This window comes from Melospiza georgiana, chromosome 5 (genome assembly GCF_028018845.1).
Source record: "Melospiza georgiana isolate bMelGeo1 chromosome 5, bMelGeo1.pri, whole genome shotgun sequence".
Classification (NCBI taxonomy): Eukaryota; Metazoa; Chordata; class Aves; order Passeriformes; family Passerellidae; genus Melospiza; species Melospiza georgiana.
Window position 1 is genome coordinate 53,654,886 of NC_080434.1, and position 23,242 is coordinate 53,678,127.

A 23,242-nucleotide genomic window follows, 5' to 3' on the forward strand; every position below is an offset into this window, starting at 1 on the left:
CACACTCTCCCCTTTTCTGTTTTGAATAATCATATTTTTTGAAGGTGTGGAATTGTATCAGAGATGAGACTTACCAACAGGAATACTGAAAAAACTAAACAAGAACAAAAAAGGACAGGGAGATCACTCCTCCTAGTTATCAGAGGAAAGACCATTTATAAACAGAACACTAGTTTTCATTCATAACATCTTGGCATTTTTTATTCAAGTTCAGAATGACCAACATATCAAATGAGAAAAGCAAGCTGTATTGCTGTGTAAAGTGGGGAAAAGACACTCCAACCTAAAGACAACTTTGTTTAAATAACACTAATTGGAAAGTCTTGCTAATAAAGGCAGCATCTGTTGATGTATCAAGATCAAGTTACCATCATGTGATTCTTCCCTGCAAAAGTTATTTTTTGCTTGTAGTAGTCACATTTGTTTTGCTAGCTCTTCAGAGTGATATATTCAAAAACACTCAAGCACTGCTCTAGTTCTGTTCTCACCAAGTACAGAAGTGAAACCCTCCTCCAGTTTTATGGAAAAACCACTGAACACTTTAAAAAATGTAAACCATTACCCACAAACTACTACACAAAATCTAACATGCTATACTCACTTAAGACAGCTTGAGATTGTCAGATCAAAACAGGGGTTTTGAAATGTTCCCATTAATGAGTTCCATGTGAATACAGAAGTTTTACTGTATCCTTCGCCTGCAATTACTTAACAGCCTCAGAAAGAGCAACTCTTGTGAGGAGGGAAGGAGGGAAAAAGTTTTAAAGTCTTAGGGTGGTTAGAAAGATTATTTCCTGTAAACTGGATTTATATCCTTGATTATGTAGAAGACATCCTGAAAAGCACTTAAGAGTTTGACCTGAAGGGAGCTGGAAATACATTTATGAAGTAGTATGGTTTGTGCAACACACAGTATCAGTTTGGACATGTCTGGTTTTCATTTACATTCCTGCACATTTGTGCTGCCTTCAGCAATTCCATCAGTGTTACTGTGTATACCAGGAGTGTAACTTTCAAGCAACAATAAGTAGAGAAACATAATTAATTAACTGTAAGAACTGTCAAATAGAGAAATGACCAAGCAGTGGCAAACACAATCCTTTCCCTCTCAGAGCCCCATTTACACACTTTGTCCTCTTACCTATCAAAAAGGACAGATACTCGTTCCATAGCAACAATCACAGATTCACTGTCAGGAGCACCAGGATTTGCATCTGGGATACGGCTGGGGCTGATTTTTTCCTTTCCTAAACCAAAATAATTTGTTACAAGTTCACCGTGGATGTTAAAATACACTTCTTTTACTCTTGGTAACAAAAATAAATTAAGAAAATTAGCACTGTTAGCAAGCCAGTCTCCCAGCACATCAGAAGTATAAAAAAAGTGAATACCTGTGTACATGCAAGTCAGCATCAATCCCAGGGCTGCCATTGCTCTGTGAGGGCTCTGCACATTCACCCTGTCAACACTCAGCTTAACCAGGGACTCACTGTCCAGCCTGGAAAGCTGCTCTGAAAGAAGGAGTCGTTCCAATCCTCTCAGGACACAGTGATAAATAATGGATGGTGTTGATTCATCACTTCCAGACACCATGACTCCACACATCTGAAATAAAGCAAAAAAAAAAAAACAAACTACTTGGTTTTGAGGTGTATTTAGGTCATCTTCTAGCAGCACACCAGAACAGCCTGAACAGCATCAGATATTAACAAAAAGACAGCTAATGTGGTGGTCTCAGGTTACACAACCACCCCTCACTGGAGGCATCACAACATACCTGTATAATTCCTGCAGAGAATTCAGGCCCTACATCAAGTGGGTAATTCTCAATCAAATAGAAAGCAGCTGCACACATGACCAAAATGTGCTCCTGGTTATGGATATTCACACAACTGCAAATGAGCAAAAACACTAGTGGTCACACCAAAGTTGTTTAGGTCACAGAGACATTATAAACAATTTCTAGAAATTCTAAGTATTTTTGAGATGAAACCTAAGCCCTTTTTAAAATCACTGAAAGTATTGCTGAGGTGCCATAAGAGAACATTGATTATCATGAAAATGACAGAAAAATGAGGTTTAAGTAACACAGTTTACCAAAGACATGAAAGCCTGTACTATCAAACAGTTTTCTCATCCTCAAATACCATTTCACTCTGTAAATTAAACCTAAAATTGGATGATATTTTCAATGAAAATGCCAAAACCTGCTTGATACAACAGCCTGCTCTAAAATGTACTGGCAACTGCCAACAACAGAGAGCCCTTTTGTTCAGGCATAAACATGCAACAGTTTGGAGCCAGGGGGAAAGGGAGAAGAGTCTTACTGTGCTACTCCTCTCAAATTGGAGAGCAGATACTCGCTGATAATTGGAATGAGCTGCTTTGCTGTCTCATCCAGCAAGTCACACTCAAGGATATAAAGAATTCCATGCAGGGCTCCAATCCGACTTGGCATGTGGGTGCTCCTCAGGGTTGATTCCAGCAGTCGACTTACTGGTTCAGCCACAGCTTTATCCTAATACACCCAACAAGAGCACTCATTAGAAATCAACACTGTTTAAATACTGGCAAATCCTGTTGTTCAGAAATACTTGGAACAAATTAAAGAGCAGAAAATAGGGAACAAACCAGAGCCTTGCTTTAACTACTTTGAATAGATGCCACAAGACTAATACAATAAGACAAGAGATGAGTTGTAGATTAACTAGGAAATTGATGCTATTTTGTTTTACTTGTAAAAAGTTATGTCATGATTTAAAATCTAAAAAACCCAAATAAGATAAGGATTAGCTCAGTAAATAGTACGTGCTATTAAGAATATAGGACTTGCATGATTGAAATTTTGTGGCCTTCCAAGTAAGCACAAAGGATGCTTCCATCTGAAACAGACTGGCACCAGACAACTATACTCTGCCATCTACTATATGTCTACTCAACTCATAGCCCATCATTCCATTCACAGAGTCACAGAATAATGAGGCTGGAAGAGACCTCTAAGATTGAGTCCCACCTGTGCCCTAACACCTCAACTAGACTACAGCACCAAGTGCCATGTCCAGTCTTTTTTTAAACACATCCAGAGATGGTGATTCTACCACCTCCCTGGGAAGATCACTCATTTATTATTCTCTGAGACCACTGGTACTCAGACCTGCACATCTTTCTCTCCATCAATTCTGTGATCTGGATGAGGGAATTAAGTGTACTTTCAGCTGGGCAGGAATGTTGATCTGCTGGAAGTGAGGGAGACTGCAAAGGGATCTGGACAGGCTGGATCAGTGGGCCCAGGGGTCTGAGGTTCAACAAGGCCGAGTGCTGGGTCCTGCCCCTGGCTCACAGCAACCCCTGCAGTGCCACAGCTGGGGCAGAGTGGCTGGAAAGGGCCCCATGGAAAAGGACCTGGGGGTGCTGGGTGAGAGTGGCTGAACACGAGCCAGGGGTGCCCAGGTGGCCAAGAAGGCCAATGGCAGCTGGGCTGGATCAGCAGTGCTGTGGCCAGCAGGAGCAGGGCAGCGACTGCCACCCTGTACTTCACAGAATCATTAAGGTTGGAAAAGCCCTCCAAGATCATGAAGTCCAGCCTTTGACCAAGCTGACCACCATCAACTCAACCACAGCACTAAGTGCCATGTCCAGTCATTTCTGAAACACCTGCAGGGATGGTGACTCTACCACTTCCCTGGGCAGCCCATTCCAATGCTTAACCACCCTTCTAGTGAAAAAATTCTTCCTAACAGCCAACCCAAACCTCCTCTGGCACAACCTGAAGCCATTTCCTCTTGTCCTGTCACCTGAGAGAAGAGACTGACCCTTACTTTGCTATAATCTTTCAGCAACTTGAAGAGTCATAAGATCCCCCCTTCAGCCTCCTTAGGCTCCATCCTTAGGGAAATGGTGAAACTCAATGATTAAGGGTCTTTTCCAACCTAAATCATTCTACAACTTTATGTACAGTATTCAAGGTCAAGCTGGTATCAAATACTTCACTTCCTGTTACCAAAGTTATCAAATACCACAACTTACTGGAATGTACAAAATCTATTTTGAATTTTAGTTTTGGAAAGTCTTCTCCTTACTATCTAAGTAATTAGTGGAAATTACTTGCTTTATCTTGTCCCCTTACTCATGAAGTATCTAAGATACACGCCAGTTTGAGACAGTGTCTGCTCTCCAACTGCTCTTTTTAAGCAGGTTTTCTATGTAGCTGAGCACAGAACAACAAGCAACTCCTGATGGAACCAGCTTCTTGTTTTTTAAGTCCCACCAAGCTGTTATATTCAGCTGTTTGCTTGTGAGAAGGTGTTATTAGCTCACTGAGTGGGAAATGACAGCCTAGTCAAAATAAGCTGATCTCTAAAACTGTTTCTGTATGTTTGCCATCACATTCCCAGCCTTCCCTTGCAGAGTTGCTGCTGCAATAGCTACTGAAAGCCCCACCCTAAAAGCCTTTCAGAATTTCTGTTACCACTATTACCCATATAGCTTTATATTAGTATCAGATTTTCTAGAAGTGCTAACTCCTTCCAAAATGATTTGTCATTTTTTTCCTAAATAACTACACTCTGAAATGTTCACTGGAAAGTACTTCTGGTCTACACATCTCAAGACAGAATGATGCAGTGGAGGGAAGAGTGAGGGAGAGAAAAGGGACACCTGGTTATCTGGGACTATATTTTCATCACATGCACTGTCCCAGCCTCCCATGAGAATACAGCCACGCCCCAGCAATACAAATCTAGCAAAAGCTGTTTCTGGCCTGAAGTGTAACAAATGAGGAGTCCAGGGCAAAGGCAACACTGAACTCCATGCAACAAACCAAAAAGCACATTAAATTATGATCAAACCTCAAAAAAAATCAAATCAAACAACCTTTCTGCTTGAATACAGGGCAATTGGAGATAATGTTTGCAAACTCTGAAAGCCCAGAATACATATTCTATTACTTCTTACAGCCATGCAGATCAGCTAAAGGATATTCTTAGAGACAAACCCCCCTTAACAAGTATACCAAGTTCTGCAGCAGAAGCTGGGTTAACCTAAACACTCATGAATTTGCAATAAACTTTCTGAGAATTTCTTACCATTCCAAGAACAGCAGCAGCTTTACAAGTAGCTGGTATCAAATACTGTACAAGAATCTCATCTTCTGATGGATGCACCTTTCTCAACTCTGTCAGTGTTGTGTACATCATCTCAAACTGATTCCTTTCTGTAAATAAGTCTGACACTGCCAGAAGCTATAAGGAAATTAAAATTGAATATAAAAAAATTCCCATTAGGAGACAGCCAAAAATTGACTCTCCCTTCTGTTAAAATTGTGAGCAAAATATTCCTCAATTGATCTATTAAACGTGTAAACATTTACTCAAGGGTCTGAAATAACTATTACTATTGTTGTCCAGATTTAATTCCACCATTCACCTCTGATAATAATGACCTCCAAGAAGTCCTTTTTACCAAAAAGTTTACAAAATCAAAGCCACTATAGGAAGTAACTCTGGGACATGAACATTGCTATTTACAATGTACTAATCCCAAAATATACAACACATACTTCTCTTGCAGGGATAGTTTCATTTTAAATCATAAGAATGATGGCTGTCAAGACACATGCCACACCTGTGTTCTTTAGTTTTGCTTCTACACTTAATAATCAACTTAATTCTCAAATATATTGTTGTTCCATCTTCATTTTCTTACAAAAAGATAGGATAAGAAAATCTTGCTCTAGCAAGTAGTCAAGTAAAATATAAACCGCCATTAAGTAGCAATAAAGCATTCGTAATGTAGCAGCAGAATATGAAATTCAGATGCTTAGAGAGCTTCAATCAGTCTAATGCTGTAGTTGCCCAAGCTGTATTTCTGTATTGCCCACAGAATAGCAGTGCCAAGAAAATTCTGTGTGTTCCATACATTAAAAGATGCTTTATAAATGCTACTTAGTTCTGAACACTTGTAACAGAAGCTCAGTTATGACTGAATAACAACCGAGACTTACTGATCGCACCACTTCACTGATCAGAATCACTGGTGTTCTCTTGCTGGGGTTGGATGGCAATATCCACTGACTGTACAGCTCAAGCAGGAACTGAGAACAAGAATGGATATCCACACCAGCTCGGTGTTTCCTGCAAGGAACAATAAACAAGTAGCTATTCTTAAACCCTGCTAAAATGCTTGATTTGAAATAATACAGTTATTTAACAGCACTCGATTTATAAAGCCAGCTTATTGAACTCAATGAAGAAATAAAACCTTATCTCTGACTCAAAAGTGAGAAAAAAAAAAAGATACCTAGTGTTGATAGGAGAGGTAGGTGGTGAGGAAGGAGCAGGTACATCGTTCTCATCTTCTTCATCCTCACCCCACTCTTCTTCTCTCAGTGGAGTGATATTATTTCCTAACCATATAGAGTGTATAGAGACCTTGCAACACACACAAAAGAGAAAAACAAATAGCAAAGAAGTGCATTCAATTCCCCAGTAGTCAGCCTAGAAGAATCTTAGAAGCCAAACATATTTTCATTTAAATGACAGGCAAAACACAGCCTCTAGCTGAGGAGACACCCAGTTATGACCTATCCTGCATCATTCAGAGCTTTTAGTTTCTATATGATGTCAAGCAATGCTTCTTAACTATTTTTTCAGAACTGGAGGAAATGTAATGAAAATCAAGTTTAAAGTTGAGCATTTAACAAACCTGTCCCAATTTATAATCCATATCTCCTATTTCTCGTTCAGTATTGATCTGCAGTAAGAGTTTTTCATGGCTGATAAGAGCACCTGCAATGAAACAGAGGATGAATTTTTTTAAAAGTGCATAATAAAGCACATGTGAAAATGGCTTAATTTTCCACAAACTGGAATTCAAATTCTTTTGAGAGTACCTTTCCCACATTTTAAATGTGAAAGAAATTCAGTCTCCCCTTCCCGCCCACAAACAAGCACTTACCTGTAGTAGCAGGAGAAAGTGATGGAACAGGGTCCCAAGCTTGGTATAAGTGATGAGTAGCAATATTATCTCTCTTAGACACCATTGCCTGGATTTCCTGTTCAACAATTCCCCTGATAACACTTAGCTTCCTCCCAAACCTAAAAGCCCAAGAGAAATCAATTTTAGCAGATTTTTCATTTAACAGTTTTTTGCAAGTCTGGCTCACACTGTAATGTTGTGTGTCTATGCTTATTTTCAGTATCAGGGAAATGAAAATGTTGAAAAATATGTTCTGCACAGTGTTTACTAGATTTTATTAAGATGTTATCTTTTCCAGATAATCTTTTAAGTCAGCAGGTTCACATACCTAAATCCATGCAACTTGTATGTAAATAGATCCATCCACACATACTCTAACTTAAAAAATACAATCTACACATATTTTTTCTACAACTAGACTAAGCAGCTGTTGTTATGTATTAACCACAAGTTTTATGTATTTGAAAACGAGTGAAAACAAATACCTTGTGTCCAGAGCTTTTAAAGCTTTGTTGCGGGGCTGCTGCTCCAAGCAGCTGACTGCTGGATTGCCTGCAACAGGGATGGTCATGGCACTCAGCACCAGGGAGGTTATGGCTTGCACTGCCAGAACATTGATCTGGGTCCTCTCAGTATCCTCCTGTAAAATGAACTCACTGTAATTTGAATTGTTAAAAAAAAATTCCAAAAGCTTTGAATATCAGTTTGTCAGGTTTCACTAACTTATTGTTAATAAGCCTGACACCTGCTCTTTTTCCCATCCAGAAATATATGTGACATAAAAAATGCACACAAAGCACTGACTGCAGCACCAGGACATCGATCCTTCTCATCAGTCACTCTGCATGCACCCTTCTCTTTTCCCAACAGCATTAAAATCTCAAGATGTCCATTTCAGAACTTCTTTTAAAGTGTTCAGCCTCTTTCTTTGCAGCTACCCATTAGTTACTTGTTGAAACAAACCATCAGACCACAAATGCATCTGATGTTCTTTAGAAGATGGTAACCAATGTTCAACTTCAAAAAAATTTTATTTTTATTTCAGAAAATATTAACATACTGAAATTTACAACAGCACTTAAAATATCTGCAATTTTGAACATATGGATCTGCCTTGGAAAGCAAGGGAGCAATATTATTCTTGTTCAACAAATACTCTCTACATGACAAATAAGGAAAAACCAAGGGCTAGATTACTCTAAGTCTGACCCAACATGGCCATTAAGCAGAAAGCAGTTAAGTCAAGGTGTCCAAGCCTGTATAACCAACAGAAAATGCTAACCCAGGGAAGAGGGATGATGATTTCCTATTCCTTTTTGCAGTCTGACACATAGGAAGCAAGAGAAGCAAAACTCTTTGTCTGCTACTCAGGATCCACAGTTTGTCCTCTAAATTCTTCAAACTGCTTTAGGCTCTGCACCTACCATCAGGATCATGAACAAGCCTATGGAAAGAACCTTTCAGGTCAAAGAACTAGAACGCACTAAAATCAGTTTGCTAGTAGGTTAATACAACTGAAGAGGGAAAATCTCTTTCATGATAGCCAAGTTCACTCTCATCTTGACTTTTCACAGCATCATCAAGGTTGGAAGAGACCTTCAGAGACCATCCAGTACAATCATTAATCCACTCCCACCATAATCACCCCTAGACCACATCTCTAAGTGCCACATCCCTAGGAACACTTACAAAGACAGTGACTCCATCACCTCCCTGGGAAACTTATTCCAATGCCTAACCCCTCTTTCAGTGCAAATTCCTTTCCTAATATCCAATCTGAACCTCCCCTGGTGCAACTTAAGGAGTTAATTTGAGAGATGGCAGAAAAGATCAACCCCCACCTGGCTACACCCTCCTTTCAGGTAGCTGTGGAGAGTGATGAGGATCCCCCTGAGCCTTTATGAGACTAAACACCTTCAGCTCTCTTAGCCCCAGCCTCAGTTTTGTTGCTGCTCTTTGGACAGAAATATTTGGTATAGGAATTGGTACATAAATGCATATATTTTGTTATATAAATTAGACACAAATTCTGCTCTAAATTTCTTCAGCTGTGATCCCCAAATGCTCTCCACTGAATTTTGAACATTGACCTAAGCTAGAAGCCCAGATATCCAATACACAATCTAAAAGTGGGAGCAAGGCACATGAACATGCATCTTCAGGTCAACTAATTTCTAGTCAAGAATCTTACAAAAAAAAAAACCCCAAAAACTGTGTTGAGTAATGTACTAATAAAGAGTTGAAATAGCTTCATTAATTTTTTTCCTCACTATTTGCATGCTTGCAGAGGCTCTAAGCCAGAAGATGGATGTGTCTGATCTCACTAGGATATGAGAAAAAGGAAATACAAAATAGAAAAAAAATTCCTTAGTGTTGATCACTTCTTTTCTGCTTTACAGTTTTATTAATAGAAACACTTTTCTTGGTTTAAGTAAAATTTCCTTTAAAAATACAATGAATACATTACCTCTTGCTGGTTTTCCTCCTGGTCCATTACAATGGGCTGAGTTACAAGCACACCAAGCAAAGTAGCCCAAGTCTCTTCAAACTGAGTACGGCTGATCCACCCTATGGAAACACTCAGAGATAGCCATTGATGTCTCAATACAAAGCTAAACAAGGAACAGCACTAAAAAAAGGTACATTGCTTCCACAGGTTTAGTTTCATACCACTTCCTATTCATTTTGGTGGTTCTTGTAATGGAACAGGCTTTCCAGGGAAGTGGTCACAGCACCAAGCCTGACGGATTTTAATAAATGTTTGGACAATACTCTCAGGCCCATGGTGTGACTCTTGGGGATGGTGCTGTGCAGGGCCAGGAGCTGGGACTCAATGATCCTTGTGGGTCCCTTAAAATTCAGCTTATTCTGTGATTCTGTGATCTGCTAGGTGTGGACGGGAATGGCAGAGAACAACATTGCAGTTTCTCTCCTTCAGCTCCAAGACAAAGGAGAGGAATGGAAACACTGTGCTAAGACACTCATAGAATGGTTTGGGTAGGAAGTACTTTTTCAGGACCTTCTTGTCCAACCCAAATATCTGATGTCTGAGCTGAAGGTAGGTTACAGAGGTATCTTATCCCAGGACTTTATACTGTGTATTAATAGAAAAAAGTGGGGGGGGGGGGAGCAAAATATTCTCAAACATACTGTCAAGCATATGCTCCAGAAAACAAATGGTCATTCTGCAAGAACACACTGAAATCGCCATGAGCTGGAATAATTTTTGGCTTTATTTCTATAATTTATTCTCTTCACTGAACAAAATCTACACAATTACTAACCTGCTCTGAAATATTACCTGTCTTCCACATAAGCAACAAAAGTCAGCAAACAGTTTCAGATACAGTTATTCAGTAATTTCAAAACACAGGTAAATGCCCAATAAGAGCCAAGTGTATTCATTTAATTTTGTACATACCAAGTGTATTAATGCGGTAGATGAACTCCTTAAAGATTTCCTTTTCTTGAAGAAATTCTACTGGGATTTCAGGAAAAACTGTGCCAAAGTCACCTGAAGGCTTTGGTGACCAGCCTAATTTCCAGACCTAAAGAAGTATAATGAAAATTTAATTACCCAAACCAGATCTAGTATTTATATCACAGCTCTAAATATACAGGCACCCTTCAAAGGCAACAAGACATCAGCAAACAAAAGTAGTTCTCTAAACAGAAAAATACTCAAAGGAAGATGGAACATCTAACAAAACTTATATACAGTGGACACCACAATTGTTATTTTAGGGCTTTTTCCATCATACTTCCCACTGTAAATTAATTATCCAGTTTTATGGTCCAAGTTTAGATATAGAAGCAAGGAAGTTCCTGTCACATATTTCAGTTTAGATATTGTGCAGAAATGATGCTGAAATGGAATTTAAGGAAGACAGTTCACATACTATTGATGCCTGAAAAAGCACACTGATACCTCAGAGAGGGGCAAAAAAGTTTCAACCAAAGAACTTACGTTTTTACATCCCTTCAGAAACAGAGTGCTGAGAAACAAAGAAGTGGCCTTGCACATGTTGTTTGTTACTCAGTGTTCAAAAAGAAAACTGATTGATCAAACCAGCTGAAGGTTGAAGTCCTACTGTAGTAGAACTTCAGATGCAGCACCATGTTTGGTTTTCAAAGTTTTTCAATAACTTTTAAAGTCCTGAAAGCAAAGCATAATAAACATACCAAGGGAGGTACTCTGGTGTAGCTGTTCACTAGAGGCAGCCTTGCTAAACTGATGATGATGTTCTTGAGGACAGGAGTGAGAAATGCAGGGATGCTGCTGTTTCTTTTGTGCCCCAGTGACAAGACAGTCTGCAAGCATTCCACCATCTCAGCTATCATTTCACATGCTGCAATTATGTGTTTTGTTTCTTTGTTGGGAGAGAAAGAAATTAAACTTTACAAATCCACTCAAAATACAAATAATTTAAAAAGACAGAAACACAAAAAATTCTTAACAAAAGAGTATGTTAATTAAAGAGGATAAAACCACAATAAGGACACAAACCATTTTTTAAAATTTAAAATCTCACACTTTAAAAAGCTCAGTCTGTAGCATGCCGCACAGCTAACAGAAACCCCCAAAAGAAAAATCTGCATTAATGTATCCCTTTCAAGAAAAAGCAACTATACCTGTAAAAATATGGCAACCTATATTTAATAGGCATTTACCAAATACAAATAAGGTCTCAGATGAACTTGCATTGTTAAAAATAGTAGTAATGGAAAGGGTACCAAAAATATTTCTTCAGTGAACGTTCAGGGTAGAAGCAAAATTCAGTGTTTACTTACTCTGTACATTTGAATCACTTTCCCCCTCACTTAAAGGTTTTGAAGTATTCTTTCTTTCAGGACTCAGAAGTTGATTACCAGGTTCCACAGCAACTGAATTGGAGAAAATATTTGAATGATACAGCTATTACCTATTTCATATTCCATTTTTTAATCAACACCACGTAGTAGTCAAATGTTTTACACATCCAAGGCATTTGCCAAGTTCAAAAGTAAACACTAAATTTTAAACAGAAAATTAAAGTAGTAAAAGCTAAATGTGTCAAACTAATTATTAATAAGAACTCCAAGGAAATATTCCAGACACACAGCAATTGATCAATGATGACTGGCAATCTATTAACAAAACTTTTCTCCTAGCTGATCAAACGGCACTCACCTGCTTCTATGATGAATCTAATGCAGTTAATTAAGGAGCAAGCATATGTCACATGAGCTGCAGAAGACAGCAAATTCCAGAGACTAGGCTGCTGTAGTGTCAGACAGCAACAATCCAGACCAGCTTGAAGATCTACACTTAATGGAATCTGGTCATGCACTAAATGCCATGATAGTGCCTGTAAAAAAAGAGAAGTTCCCCATTAACAGCAAACTCTCAAAACAGAAATTCTAACCGAGAGTGAATTTTTTTAACTCAGCAAAATGTAAAGTATTAGTAGCAAATAATATTGGTTTTTTTCCCCTGAGAAAACACTACTTATTTTAAGTACAAGAAAATTATCTATATACTGTTAAGTGTCCCAAAAATCAGTGCAAGACCCATTCTCCCAAATGCCAGCAGCAGTCCATCAGTCAATCAACCTCTCCTTGTATAAAGCTGTCCTTGTCCCACAACCCAAACCTGATTTACTAGCAAAAGTCAAACATAAACACTAAGAAGAAATTTCTACAGTTAAGACAAAAGAATTGCCCCAAACAAAATTACTCAGTGCCGATCAGTTTAAGACTTTTTCCCATCCTGAAATATATGTGACATAAACAATGCACACAAAGCACTGACTACAACAGCAACACATCCTTCCTTCTCATCAGTCACATCAGAGTTGTTCCCTCTCCCAACATTTCATCACATCTTTAATTATGGTGTACTTTCTTACCTCTACTGACATCACTACGAATTTCAGGATGTCACCCTCTTTGTCAGGAGGAACACGGAGACCAGCTGGTAGTTTTGAGAGTAACAACAAATACTGAGCCAGTGCACGACAAAGTGTCATCATAGACTGATACATCACCTCATCTCCTATAAAATAAGACTGGATGAAATCTAGCAGTTGGAATTTTTTTCCATTCAATAAACCTTTTTCAGAACTATTTCATAAGCACTTTTATGCCAGGTATCTTGATTTTTTTTTTTAAATAGTAAGTTCATGTATTCACAAGACATCTGTAAAGTATCTTTGCAGAGGAGAGAATAAACTTTAAAAGACCATTATTTCTATTACCAAAGATGTCGCTTAGTTTTTTCCAGTAGGCTGATGGCTCAGTTGGCAATAGTGGCTGAAAAACCTGATGGTTGGCTGGAAGGTTTTGTACAGCAGAAGACACATGGTCCAGAGTTACCCTCCGAGCTGTTTCAAAGAGGCTGCTCTTCTGCTCCCTTGAGATCTCATTCATGCCAAGGCTTAAACAAGGTGCTAGCAAGCTTAGGTTGAATTCCTGAAATCAAAGAGGAAATTTTTAAAAATTGCTTTTAAAGTCAAACTAAGTAACTGGTGGTATTATTCTAATACACTAATGTGAAGGCAAATTTAGAGTTTATTGATTAACTAACTTATTATTAGCACCTCTGCTCTACTGTGGTGTAACAACATGGTTTAGCTCACACTGGCTCCAAATTTCAATTCCAACCAGTACCATTTTGGAAAGAAAAATCAATACGCTTATTCCAAATTTTCAGGACAATGTGTGAATAAAGCTTAAGGATGACATATGTAAAGGAATCTTCAAGTAATAATTTTTCAAACAAATCAAGTATCTTTTTAGAAACAGCTTTTTTACTACTATTTCTGCATACCAGCAGCAAATATCATGGTGATAATTTGAACAAAAGACATCCTTAGATACAAGTTGTCCTTTATGCCAGATTTACTGTCTGTGGCCTGTTACTAGCTTACTGCAAGTCATCCAGCACAGATATTGAAGAGGTGACAGAAACAGCTGGCCTTGGAAGAGACTGTATGGTAAATCAAGATTATGTAAAACTGTAAAATCGGATTTTTCTGATTGCAATACATAAATAAACCTTTGCTTCCACTCAATCTACTCAACCTGTACTACTAGTAAGTTACTATTAGCAACATTGCTAGACAGATATCCACTGTTTTACACAAATATCTACAATTTTAGTTTCTAATATTAAGTGAATTAGTATTATCAGTATATATTACCAGCATTATACAAATTTGAAATGTTTACATTTAAGAATCTAAACACTTCAGAATGTAATCTATTAATACTACCAATAGGAACACTTGAACTAATTTCATCATCTTCCTCTGACCAAGTTACCTTGCTGGTCATGAAGGAGTTGAGGTCAGGCTGAGGAATCCTATTTACCAGCTCTGCTCCTTCCAGAAGTGCTGAGTCAGACCTGATGTAACACTGTGACCGCACTAGGGACACATACCAGTCCTTCAACAATCAAAAAAGGAAATTTATTACATACTTGTTTCCAAAAAACAACACAGGATATGGAGGGAGAACTGCTCATTAGCATTGAATGTCTAAGACATTCATAGGCTACATTATTTAAGAAAACCAAAACCCTTAAATTAAAAATCAAGGCAAAACAAACAAGTGGTGAATGGAAATGGAACATCTTAAACTGGACCAATGAATGTTCAGTGACAAGCTGTCTATTTCCATAAGGTCTGCACAGGAAATGAGGAAAAACTGATCTTAATATAGAGTGCAGGTACTTGTATTAGGATCCTAAACCTGACCAGACAATCTAGAAAAAAAACATGGGATACTCAATAGTCACACAAATATAACACTAATTAGAGAAAAAACAATATAACAATATTATAATGAAGGAAGAAAAGTCTTCAAATTATATATATATATATGAAAATAAAAAAAATTAATGTAAATTATATATTTTTTTTCAGACATTCAAATAAATTTGCTGACACTAAATAATTAGAACACAACTAAACCTGTCAGAGTTCAAGGAGCACCAGGACAATGCTATTAGTGATAGGATTTATTTTTATGTAGCCCTGTGAGAAGTAGAGAGTTGGACTCATTGATCCTTATGAGTCCCTTCCAATGTAAGATATTCTATGATTCTGTGAACCATGCACAAATTGTAGGGGAAGCACAAAAACTACTTTTGCTTAGAATTTACAGAGACAGACAAAGGAGATTTTGGGGGTAATTTGAAGACAAAGCTATGGGTAAATGGTTTCTGGGCACAGCATTTTCTCCTGCTGTCCAAGTAGGTCCCAACATCTCCCCTAAGCCAGTGACTGCTCAGACTCATCCCAACTTCCAGCTAATCAAATAATTTTTGCCATCTCAGTTACACAAGTTTCCTATCACTGTGTATCACTATAGAACATGGACAGAAGAAAAGGAGAAATTATTCGTACCATGGGACAAACTAGAAAAAAGGAAGACAGAAGGCCCCAAGACTTGCTGTTAGCCTTCCAATTCTCTTGGAAATAAACATGTCTAAGTTCATGAAAGACAGAAACATTTCAGTATTCTTGATTGTTCTCTGAAAGTAATTTGAAGCTCAGAAGGACAAACTGAACAAGCAATGTTTAACTTCCAAGAGACAGCCAACAACTTTCAGCAAATGAATTAAACTAATAACTGTAGTAAAACACATCAAGAAAACAAGATTTAGCTGTCTCTATTGAACTGCATATAAATCTTTCCATTAAAGTTGAACAAAGAAACCAAACTTGGTAAATTTTTCACAGCACTGTCAATATAACAAACATCTATGTTTGTGCTAATCATCCATCCTAAGTTCAACAGTCAGCCAATACACATGAAATTAATCACTGATCTATATTTGAGATACAATATGACAATCCTGAGAGGATTAGCTGCACAGTAAAAATAAGCTGCATTTAAATATTTTGTAAAGAATAAAGCTTGTTTATAGCCAAGGCAGTTCTAGTGACTCTTTCTAAACATAATCTTACTTTGTCTAGAACTACATTCTCTAAAGGTGGTTGATCTTCTCCATCCAGTGGGTGTGAGGTGACCAGAGGTGAGGGACTGGTTGTGTCTGGAGCTACCATGAGACGAAACCTATCCAGGAGTGAGTAGAGTCTTTGGTGTCTGAAAACAGAAGAACACATCAGCAGAGGGCTACCTCAGCTTTGTAAATAATTTAAAAATAGAAAGACATCCAGTGACTCAATTCCAATCCCAGGACAGAAAAGCAGTAGGGTCTTCAGTTTTTTGTTAGATACATGCAGTCACATGATGCAAACTTTCTTCAGGTATCAGAGGTCAAAATTAACTAACTCAGCATCATCAACAAATAAAGATGGAAATTTAATTTAGTGTTAAAATTAGTGATATACCTAAGCTTAAAATACAGCTTTCTTTATCCAACACATCTTTTAATGAGTAAGAAGAGTCAAAGTTAGTGTACTGATTATTTGACTATAAGAAAATACATTTTAACAGATGCTAACCAATAATCCACTAAAACTATACTTCTATTAAAAAAAATGATCCCTCACTGTACTAAAAACTCCAGTTTCTGGATTTATATCAGTGTCAGAATTTTTTGTTTTGTTCAGGTTTTTTTTGCGGGTTTTTTTTCAAATTCCCCTACTGCTATCAAGAACTTGTACAAAGTAATTTTAAATATTTTTTTTTCTTATTAAATTGAACATTACCTACGTAGGCACATTACTACTGATATACTGCAGTCTTGCATTTTAGGTTCTTTCCCCTACTTATTTCAGCCAACAGATATTAACCTCAAACAGCAATGACAAGAAGAGTAAATAAGAATCTTTCCAACATCAAATAGAAGTTTTTTAAAAAATTAGTAATTTACTCCTTTTTATACAAGCAGTTTAAACAGCCAGAAGACTAAACAGTTAAAACTTTTAACACAGTATTCTGGGAGGAAAAAAAACAAACTAAAAAAAACCCCAAGCCCATTTGGCTTGAACTGACAATATTTTGCAAGTTTGAGGAAAATAAAGTTCGCTTTAGTAAAACACATTTTGTCAAGAAATTAATTTGCAGCTGCTGTCTCTCAAAAGTTAAATACTGAGTGGGATGCAGGAAAGACAATTTGAAGCAACCCTATAGAGCCTGCTTCAGTTCTTAAGTAGTTCTTATTACAAATTCAACTCAGCCAGCACAACTGCCCCTTGGGCCAGAACATGCCAGCATCTTATGAGAGGCTTTAATCCCAGTTTACTCCCCAAACCAACCCACTATCTGACCTCTAGGAAAAAAGCTAAAATGTGGGAAAACAGAATCAACACAATTTGTATTAGAACATTACTTAGTTTGACATTTTAATGGTATTGTTGGTATTTTTTACCTTGCTGCTAATCCACTGTTTTGAAGGTACTCCTGAATCCTATCCAGTTCTTCAACTGGTAACTGAGCAATGCTATTCTATATGAAAAAAATCACAAGAATTTCACAGGACAGACAGAGGTAAAACCCCAAAAATACTTTTACCAGATCAACAATAAAGAGAAATAAAGTAAACATTCATTCTTGGGTTTCTGCGCTTGAAATGGCTCCCAGGGTATTAGAAAGTCTCTTCTTTCCCAGCCCCATGACTGAAGAGGTCGAAATTCATTGGTTCTGCTTTTCAAGGTTGTTTATTTGTTCTTATCTATTACATTCCTTCTCTGACCTGCTGAGATCTGTCTGGCAGGTCAGTTTGTGGCACACTGACCGCCCTTGGGGTGGTGTTAGCTTTTTATACTAAGAATTACGTGTACTTTATTTACAATAATTTTCCAATACCTATCATCTAACAGTCTGTCTCTACTCTAAACCAATCTATAAGTGTCACCATCACAGCAAAAGATGGAGGACAGGAAGAAGAAGGACAGGACACGCCCAGATTCCTCCACCTTGCCCCTTGAAGCCCCATTCTAAATCCCCAAAATTCTACTTTTTCGCTCTGTGATAAATTAACTATTATTCTACTCAAACTCTTGTGCCTTGTAACTCTTCACACAAAGTTGGTAATTGTTTCCATGGGCTAAAATCGAAGGCACAGGTGTTTTTGACTCTGTGCCAAGGTCTCTGAGCCCCTTGTCAGGGTCTCAAGCCATCCAGGGCAGTTAGAGGAATGTCCTGTGTTCCGACAATTCATGCATCTCTATACAAAGTAAAAAACTTTGTCAAATGAAATAACTCGATCATATTTTGATGTCCTTTAAACCATTGCTCTTGACAAGCCTGGTAGCACCAAAAGTGCCTTCCAGGGCAGGCAGGGATCGCTGTGTACCTGCAGCGTTGCTGCCAGCAGCATCTCCACGCGGCGGCAGGCCAGGGTGTCCACCATGCGCGCCAGCACGCGGAAGGGCGTGCACAGCAGCTTGTCCACGTACAGCGTCAGCACTGCCCCCGACTGGCTCAGGTGGATTCCCTCCAAGCACTGCAAGGTCTTCTTGAGGGTTGTGGGCTTCATGTTCAGCATGGAACAGAGAAACACACAAAAAATTACAATCAGTTCGGAATACAGAGATCTTAGAGGGAAAGACACTCAGAAAAAACTACCTGATCAATATAATCGTCTTTGTGTGAATGAGTTACTGGGTCATTTAATTAATATGAACAATAAGTTGTTTGATATGTAGCTGTAAAAGCTCACTCTTATACAAGAAAAGAAAACATAGGGAGAAAAACTTTTAGGGGAAAGAAGTTACAGATTTAAGTGAAATTGCAAAAAGCTTCATATAGAGTGAGAAGATTCATCTCTTTCTGGAAGTAGGCAGGAACATGTGCATAGTCAAGACGTGACAGTACAGAAATCCAGACAATCCTTGGGGGGTTTTCTGAGCATATGTTAAGAATATGTTTTGATCCTGCAGCAGCAACTCAGGATCAAAAGGACGTGCAAATAACTTTTTTATTTTCTTTTTTTTTTTTTAAATATAAGCACTAATTCAGCATTAATATTCTAGAGGGAGAAACACAGAGACAAACTAGTTTGACTCATGAAACCAATCTTGGTTTAGAGCAGTGTTAATACCAGCTATTTTAATTTTACTGTCTTTCCTGATAATCACTAAGCATTTGACATAGTGACTACCTCTTCCACTAAAACATATTCAGTTTAATTCATTCTGCTGATTCTCAGCTAGTGAAGCCCAGGCTAATATCACATAACTTTAAAGCTGCCCTAGATTTGCACAGAGACAATGGGAAGAGATAGGAAACAGCACTGAAGCTACTCAGGGTGCAGGTGGCACAATTATCTCTAGATTATTATCACATTAATCACAATTATCTCTAGAGAAAGTCCAGCAAATGAAATTTCCCATGATTAAGAGATACATACAACCTTATATCCCTACAAAATATCATCTCCTCCTTTTAATTTGAAAACTAAAATAATCAAGACAAATAATACCCTGAATTTCTTGGTGATTTTCCCTCACCAAGCGGCTACAACTTTCAGAACAGATCAATGGGGAAGGCATGAGCTCACAAACCATTTTCATATTGCCAGAGCCTATGAAGATGAACTGGTTCCTACTCCTGCCTCTATAGTTAGTTTGCTATTTACACTACTAAGGTACTGAAGTCAAAGTTGAAAGTTACAGCTTTAATTTACCCATCAGATATTGATTATGTGGGAAAATGACCATTAAGGAAGAAAAGCAGCTTAACCATCTCCACCTGAATTCATAGATTTGATGGACTGGAACACATCTAATGCTGAAGTTGCTAATATAAGGTTTGCTGCTTGCATTTTTAAGTAAGTGACTTTAAAAATAAAATTACAAGTTGATAAATGACCCAGAAATGTCAAACTTTGCATACTTATCAGTTAAACTTATGCTGACATGAAGTGACTTTATTCTTTACAAGAAGTCAAGAAGTTAAACTTACAGCTGCAAGATTCTCACAGCGTGACTGAATGGCCTGGATAAAGAGACCACTGGCTGCTGAATTCCTGTGAACAGCACTGATAAAATCTTGCACTGGAGGCTCATGGGACAGATGAATCAAGTCTTGAACGTGATTCACAATAAGCCAGGTCAGGTGTTCTGAATCATGTAGGTTTTGACACTGAAGGGGAAAAAATTAAAATTTTATTTCAGAAATTAAAACTAAGATTTTAATTACTAAACATGACACAACATAAAGTTTCTCATATATAATTCTGGTAGCTACTTTGCAATAGAATGGTATTAAGATGGTATCTCATTACCACCATCATTATTTTTACATGATAGATTTTCCATATGTTTTGCTTTTGTTGCAAATTAAGGTATTTACCATGAATATGCAGCTTATTTTTCTAAAAACACTAAAAAACAGGTTAGAAATAAGTAAATTGAGAAGGCTGATTCAAAGATGCTGCTTTCAATGAAATGGGTTTGAAATAAACATACACACAGAACTGTCTTGCAAAATGTGATTTTCATTTAGGCTTCTTAAAAATTTCTTATCACTACTGGCCTTTAACACAAAATGAAGAATTTCTGGAAAGTAAATCCAAAGACATCTATCAATAATTAATGTCAAACCTCTAAAGGCTTGTGTATATCAACAAGCAGTGGAATGCAACACAAAAATATCTGTAGAGTTATCCAGGCAATGCTGAAAGCTTGTACAGTACCTCAGTAAAGAGGTTTTGGAGGATTTTACATTGGATGACCTCTAATCTGACCCTAGTGACTGTCCATTAGTACTTGAAGTGATTCCTAAACAAAGCTTTCTGTTCAGTTGAACCTGAAAGGAATGCAGTTTCCTTACCTCAAAACTGATCTGAGGTGCAAAGCCAAGTGCAACACCTCCTATTACTGAAAATTCACTTCAGAAGTTCCCAGTGAACTAAAACTCTAATACTGAGGCAGCAAAAGGCCAAAGCCACAGAAATTTTTGCTTTACTGGAGAACCAAAATGGAAGTTAAAATGTTTATGTAAAACCACTTTTCTTACAGTGTAGAGATGGAAATTTGTTGTCGCTCTGACACTGCACTGCTACTGATGTTGGGAAGTCTGAACTACTTAGGGTGCCCCAAGCACCTCCCAAGTAAGGGATGTGATACCCAGAAGGTAATTCTATTGCCCACTAGGTAAACTTTACAAGCCAAGAGAACTCTCAGCTCAGAACAGAAAACAATGCCAAATGAGGTCACATCTAAGCTTACAGAAGCACCATCTGAAAATGAAATTACTAGTTTCACAGATCTTCATTTTTCACTTAACACACTTCACTCTTCAGTTAACACATATCAGTAATAAATGACTGTCAGCATCCTAAAATAACTCAAAACTGTAGTTATAAAAGTCATAATTCAAAACTTACAACATAGTCACAGAAGAGAATGAGTGCTCCTCTTCTCACTATCTCACGATTGCACATGCCACGCTTGGATTCCAGGTCAGATTCATCACTGTCTCCAGATATATGAGGGCTCAGCAATTTTGTAGTAGAAAGGCTGTGTCTCCTGCAAAAAGTACATTATATGGTGTTATTATTTTCTTGGTATGGCTAGTGAAACATGAAAAAAGTGCTTGGAGTATCCTACCTATGCCCTTACATGACATGTCTTTCCCTGTAAATTTCATTCAAACATTACACGTCCTTGAAGCAGACACTTTGCTTTCCATCGTATTTTTATTTTTTTAATAATTGCAGCATTGTCTGAAAAAGTAATAAGCAATCTAAAGAACCAAAAGAACTATTTAAAAGAAAAACACGGGCTGTTGCAACTCTGGTAGGATAATAGAACCTAACACTGTATTTTCTTCTCAAACCAAACCAGTGTTCTTGAACATTTATTCTAGTGTCAGATTAAAAGTGATGCCCAACCCAGAAAAGAGAAGATACTGGTAAATAAATAAAAAATGTACTACTATTTTAGCTCACAGAATCATCAAAGTTGCCTGTAAGATCATCAAATCCTACCTTTAACCTAGCACCATATCATGGCTCACCACTAAGCCATATACTGAAGTGCCACATGCACACACCTTTTCAACACTTCCAGGGATGGTAATTCCACCCTTCCCTAGACAGCTTTTTCCAATGCCTGAGAAGCTGCCCTGTTTTGCTCATAATCCTGGTAATTCTATGTTTCCACAAATTAGAATAATATATTTTCAATATATAAGGTTGAACTGAAGCAAGAATCTCACATTTGTGAAAGTATTTATGCACTTCAGTTGTAGAGCAAGATGAGACTGCCCAACACTCACTGCACAAGCACCAGAAACATCCCTCAAGTCACTTGTTCACCTCCCTCTACAATTAGCACAGAGGAATACCCACCCTCACAGAAGGTCCCTTCCTTATCCACTGAGGACAAATCATTCCAATGCCTGACTGGTGGGATAAACTAACTTCAGACAAAGAGAATACCCATTTTAGATCCAATCTCCAAATTTCACACAACGAGTGTTAAGTGAGGTTGTTACAGTTCTCAATGCTAATGACCCAGCAGGGTGCTAATACCATGTTTTGACAGCATTTAGCAACAGACCCACTGAGAACAGATAATCCTGCAGCTACAGTTACAGTTATATGATCAAATTGTATTATCACAAACACAACAGTGTCCGTTGTCTCCACTGGCTGGTTATTGCCTAGAAAGTGAAATATGAGCTCCGCATGAAACACTGAGTATTTTGCTATAGTTATTTCCATAGTTTCAACAAAAAGTAGCACGAAGATGAAGTTTTCTTGCCGTAGAAGTGGAGAGATTACCTGGCAGCTCTTCTGAGGAGTAACTGAGTGCAGGACACATTTCCTGAGTTTGGAAGTCACACCAATATCAGAACAGACAATATGTACACATATGAAGTAAATGCAGAACTACATTTCATAATCCAAGCAGCACCATTCAGTGGGCTGACAGGCTTGGAAGAAAGCAGCCTGATTGTTTTAATATCGTTTTAGAAAATATAATTATATGAAACACACTACTAGAGAACAAAACCAAAACTTACTTTGGGGTTTGATGCACTTCTGACCACCAGTTGTAGTTGGTATAATTGACAAGAAGCAAAATGTGACACCAGAGGAGAACTAAAGAAGGATGAGTGGGAATCATGGACTGAACAAGGTCACTCAGACTTTCAAGTGTGTAGAAACTACCATCAGATCCATCTCCTGTAAAAAGTCTGGTGGCTGCAGCTGTGATTCTTCTAAACATCCCTGAAAACAATGAAACCATGTTAGAGTAACAAAGCTGTAGTCTGAATTCTGAAGTTTTAAAATTATTCAGGGTAGAATTTCTGCAAGAAAGGCAAATTCTAAGCAGTTTTACAAATTTAAGGTAAGTGATGA

General features: G+C 37.8%; 1 protein-coding gene across 2 annotated transcripts in view; it reads right to left on the minus strand.

Annotated features, from left to right (window-relative positions):
* Positions 1–23,242, minus strand: part of HTT (huntingtin) — an 81,264-nt gene that overhangs the window by 7,177 nt on the left and 50,845 nt on the right. For both annotated transcript variants that reach the window (XM_058025368.1, XM_058025367.1), the window contains 24 exons: positions 22,903–23,110; positions 21,260–21,401; positions 19,834–20,013; positions 18,224–18,400; positions 17,297–17,373; positions 15,927–16,065; positions 14,278–14,400; positions 13,212–13,425; positions 12,864–13,009; positions 12,146–12,323; positions 11,767–11,859; positions 11,158–11,345; positions 10,397–10,523; positions 9,443–9,543; positions 7,461–7,615; positions 6,955–7,094; positions 6,703–6,785; positions 6,298–6,428; positions 6,002–6,131; positions 5,085–5,240; positions 2,328–2,518; positions 1,778–1,892; positions 1,392–1,605; positions 1,142–1,247 (listed from right to left, as the gene is read on the minus strand). In XM_058025368.1, the coding sequence (XP_057881351.1) occupies positions 1,142–1,247; positions 1,392–1,605; positions 1,778–1,892; positions 2,328–2,518; positions 5,085–5,240; positions 6,002–6,131; positions 6,298–6,428; positions 6,703–6,785; positions 6,955–7,094; positions 7,461–7,615; positions 9,443–9,543; positions 10,397–10,523; positions 11,158–11,345; positions 11,767–11,859; positions 12,146–12,323; positions 12,864–13,009; positions 13,212–13,425; positions 14,278–14,400; positions 15,927–16,065; positions 17,297–17,373; positions 18,224–18,400; positions 19,834–20,013; positions 21,260–21,401; positions 22,903–23,110 (3,514 nt within the window). The remainder of the gene's footprint in view (positions 1–1,141; positions 1,248–1,391; positions 1,606–1,777; positions 1,893–2,327; positions 2,519–5,084; positions 5,241–6,001; positions 6,132–6,297; positions 6,429–6,702; positions 6,786–6,954; positions 7,095–7,460; positions 7,616–9,442; positions 9,544–10,396; positions 10,524–11,157; positions 11,346–11,766; positions 11,860–12,145; positions 12,324–12,863; positions 13,010–13,211; positions 13,426–14,277; positions 14,401–15,926; positions 16,066–17,296; positions 17,374–18,223; positions 18,401–19,833; positions 20,014–21,259; positions 21,402–22,902; positions 23,111–23,242) is intronic.